This window comes from Limulus polyphemus, unplaced genomic scaffold (genome assembly GCF_000517525.1).
Source record: "Limulus polyphemus unplaced genomic scaffold, Limulus_polyphemus-2.1.2 Scaffold1716, whole genome shotgun sequence".
NCBI lineage: Eukaryota > Metazoa > Arthropoda > Merostomata > Xiphosura > Limulidae > Limulus > Limulus polyphemus.
The window spans coordinates 1-4,473 of NW_013667326.1; the positions used below are offsets into that span (position 1 = coordinate 1).

General features: G+C 35.0%; 1 protein-coding gene across 1 annotated transcript in view; it reads right to left on the minus strand.

Moving 5' to 3' along the window:
• Positions 1 to 2,248: 2,248 nt before the first annotated feature.
• Positions 2,249 to 4,473, minus strand: part of LOC106464678 — a 34,847-nt gene continuing 32,622 nt past the window's right edge. The window contains exon 5 of the mRNA XM_022392445.1: positions 2,249 to 2,434. Within this exon, the coding sequence (XP_022248153.1) occupies positions 2,423 to 2,434 (12 nt within the window). The 3' untranslated portion in view covers positions 2,249 to 2,422. The remainder of the gene's footprint in view (positions 2,435 to 4,473) is intronic.

Genomic DNA, 4,473 nt, shown 5'->3' on the forward strand with positions numbered 1-4,473 from the left:
TCCCTCTCACTAGTTTATCATTGGTTGTGAGTAGTGTTATCTAGCTGTCTTCCCTCTAGCTAGTTTATCATTGGTTGTGAGTAGTGTTATCTAGCTGTCTTCCCTCTAACTAGTTTATCATTGGTTGTGAGTAGTGTTGTCTAGCTGTTTTCCCTCTAGCTAGTTTATCATTGTTGTGAGTAGTGTTATCTAGCTGTCTTCCCTCTAACTAGTTTATCATTGGTTGTGAGTAGTGTTGTCTAGCTGTCTTCCCTCTAGCTAGTTTATCATTGTTGTGAGTAGTGTTATCTAGCTGTCTTCCCTCTAACTAGTTTACCATTGGTTGTGAGTAGTGTTGTCTAGCTGTCTTCCATCTAACTAGTTTATCATTGGTTGTGAGTGGTGTTATCTAGCTGTCTTCCCTCTAACTAGTTTATCATTGGTTGTGAATAGTGTTGTCTAGCAGTCTTCCCTCTAGCTAGTTTATCATTGGTTGTGAGTAGTGTTGTCTAGCTGTCTTCCCTCTAGCTAGTTTATCATTGGTTGTGAGTAGTGTTGTCTAGCTGTCTTCCCTCTAGCTAGTTTATCACAACACTACTCACAACCAATCTAGCTGTCTTCCATCTAACTAGTTTATCATTGGTTGTGAGTGGTGTTATCTAGCTGTCTTCCCTCTAACTAGTTTATCATTGGTTGTGAATAGTGTTGTCTAGCTGTCTTCCCTCTAGCTAGTTTATCATTGGTTGTGAGTAGTGTTGTCTAGCTGTCTTCCCTGTAGCTAGTTTATCAGCTCCAAATTAGGAACTGCTAATGAAGATAATTCTTGTGTAGCTTTGCGATAATATTCGAAACAAACAAATTGTTATAAGTTACGTACTTTTTTTATGTGTGGGAAGGATGACAAAAAGACAGTTAAATTAATTATTGCTTTATTACCAGTCTTGACAATTTGGTTTTCAGATTTAAATAGTTCTATTCTAGATAAGAAGGATTTATGTGTCCAGATGTCAACTTATTTATTCACCATATCTGGTCATTAATGAGTTGTAACTTGATACTTGACTACGATAATACAAACAATGCAACAAAAGAGATGGTGAGGATTTGACTATGATAAAAATTTATATTGGTCAAATATACTTTTACTCTTGTGGCCTTTAGGATATTATCCATTTGTCTTTTATTAAAGATTTCCATATATGTGTGCTATGTTTTATAGCATCGTTGAATCAGAAGGTTTTGTTTGTAGTTAAACACAAAGATATGCAATAGGCTATCTTTGCTGTGCCCTTCAGGGGCATCAAAACCCGGTTTTTAGCGTTGCATTGTTTGTTTGTTTGGTTTGAATTTCGCGCAAAGCTACACGAGGGCTATCTGCGCTAGCCGTCTCTAATTTAGCAGTGTAAGACTAGAGGGAAGGCAGCTAGTCATCACCACCCACCGCCAACTCTTGGGCTACTCTTTTACCAACGAATAGTGGGATTGATTGTCACATTATAACGCCCCCACAGCTGAAAGGGCGAGCATGTTTGGTGGGACGGGAATCCGAACCCTTTAGCGTTGTAAGCAGTAGACGTAACCAGAAGGAACCAGAAACATATTCGTGGACGGTCAAAGAAGAATGACTTTTTTTTAACGTTCGAACATGTTATTTTTCTATAACAGTACTGTTAGGCCATATGAACTTTTAATAACCAGTCAGTTGTGTTTTGTATACACTCCTATTCAGGATGGTAATTTCCTCAATCGTCTATAGGACAGATGTCGGACGAGAAAAAACCCACTTTATCATTCCCTCCACGTTTCCTCTTCTCAAAAGGGTTTATTTTTTGTATCTATGTGTATAGTAGGCTGTGAAACGGATATCGTACTATTGATTTGTTAGTGAGCATACTATTGAAATACCTCACAGCCAATCACTGGTTCAGGCACAATATCATCCGTTAATTATGTAGAGCTATTGTTGATGACTAGGTTTATTCTAAAAGTACCTTTTTATTCTTTACTCATCTCTGTGCTTGGTAAGTCAATATTATCAATCCCGGAAACGGATGCTTATTGTAATAATAATAATAATTGTATCATTATATATATTTTGACGACAGACAATATTAAACAAATTAAGTAGCTGAATACGTGAAAAAAGAAGAGAGATTTAAGTAAATAAGTAATTGCTTAATTTATATTACGCACACAGAAGTAGCTCAAGATATAAATATCCAGTCCGCACATTTTAACCTCGGAGGAATAAATAAAAGTCAACATTCAACAAGCTTAAAGGATTGCTACTTTATTGACAGAATTTTAAGCATCATTACTTATAAGTTGATACAAATTATACACACTAGAAGACAGTTCTCTAAATATATATTTAATTTAACATTAAAGCCTTTTGGCTTCATTTTGGGTGAGAACAGCCAGAGGTTCTTTCTGCTTCCTTTCTTTAATCTTCCTCCTGCAAAGATAAAACAAAAAGGCTTAGTTAGTTGCAACTTTTTAAGTTCAGAAAAAAATATTGATGACATTTTTCTAGTCAGGTGTTTTTGTACGTTTCTTTCTAATCAATGCCCATGAATGGGAAGATATCAGGATTATGTAAACTTTTGAAGGTGGCCAAGGATGGAGAGATATTAATGTATATTATTAAAATACAAAGTTTACGCCTAAGTATTTTATTGTAAAAAATAATAATATTTTGTAAGTTCTTGCTCTCCATCATTAACTTTGTGATTACGTTAATTGTCATGAAATGTAAGAGGAAATGTTAAATGGTATATGGTAAAAAATACTTAGTGAACTTTACCTACCAGATACAGAAAAAAACTTTAGACGTTCTAAATGAGTCTTCTGCTAGGATAAGGAAAGTGTTAAATTAAATTAAAAAATAAAGTAAAAATCACCATCATAGGAGAATTTATACTGACATGATAAAAGAGAAGGCCCATAAGTGTTTTTGAGCTTTACTTCATGAACGTGTGGATCATTTGATACCGCTACACGTATAAACCATAGGAAAGTTACATAAAATTGGATAACAAAAATCGGCAAAAGGAACTCAAATATCTTACATTTTTCTCCGTTTGTACTTAAAGGAGGAAGGTTCTTTAAAGGTGCATTTGCTTGAAAGCTAATATTAGGCCTAGGAGTTAAATCAAATTACTTTAGTCCATGTTTTGTTAAATGATAATATGCTTATATTGGGCATGCGCAACCATTTATGTTTTTATCACGCTTTTATGATGAGCTGAAGGATTCAGTGGTATCTGGCATTAATTTCACTTCAGTAGGTTCAGTTGATTAAGTGAAAAAAAAAATCCTAGGTCGTTAGTTTTTATTACCGTCTTCATTACGAGTTAATTGCATTTTTTTTTCGAAATTGCATCCACGCTTGTAAGCTATTTTAAACCTGTCAGCTGGTATTGAATCCACTTGATTATGAGTAAGGTGAAAATTAACAGGCTCGTGAACAGGCGTTATCCATTGGCTATCATACTTTTGTCTAGTTAATGTAAAAACAACAACAACAACAGCACATAAAATAAAACATAATCTACCTCAAATGATTGAAAAATACAACTAGTATAGCGACCAGGAAGATATATATTTATAGGTACCTCTGAGAAGAAGATATATACTTCTAGGTACCTCTGAGAAGAAGATATATACTTCTAGGTACCTCTGAGAAGAAGATATATATTTATAGGTACCTCTGAGAAGAAGATATATACTTCTAGGTACCTCTGAGAAGAAGATATATATTTATAGGTACCTCTGAGAAGAAGACATATACTTCTAGGTACCTCTAACAAGAAGATAAAAAAGCGTAAAAAATTAACCTCAGACAATAAAACTTGGATACAAACTTCAGCACATAATCAGTGAAATGTATGCTAATGAGAAAGAAATCCGTGGGTGTAGGACCCGTGCAGCAGTGGGGAAATACTGTCTAAGAGATTTAACTTTTAATCGCAAATTTTACATATGAAACAAAATATAACTAAAAGAATGAGAATGATATGAAAGTTCAAGCCCACCACGCCTTATATCTAATAAATATATTTTGCAGACTCAAGGTATTAGGTCGTCAAAAAATTAATGTCGCATCTTGGAACACTTTCATTACCCCCCCCCCCCAAAAAAATTATATCAAGTATAATAGTTAAACGAACCACCTAAACATCACGTATGTGTAAAGTTTAGTATACTCTAATCTCTTATAGTGATGGCACACGACGAGACACACATTCGGTATGTAATGCTGTTTGAATACAAGAAGGGAAACAACGCCTCTGGAGCCACAAAAAATATCAAAGAAGTTTATGGAAATGTTTTGGACGTTCGTAAGTGTCAACGATGGTTCAGCAAATTTCGTTCAGGTGACTTTAGCCTTAAAAACTGTGATGGCAGGGGCCGTCATGTTGGAATTGATATTGATGCTCTGAAGACGCTTGTTGAGTCTAACCGGGTAACCAACACACTCGTGAAATGGCCCTG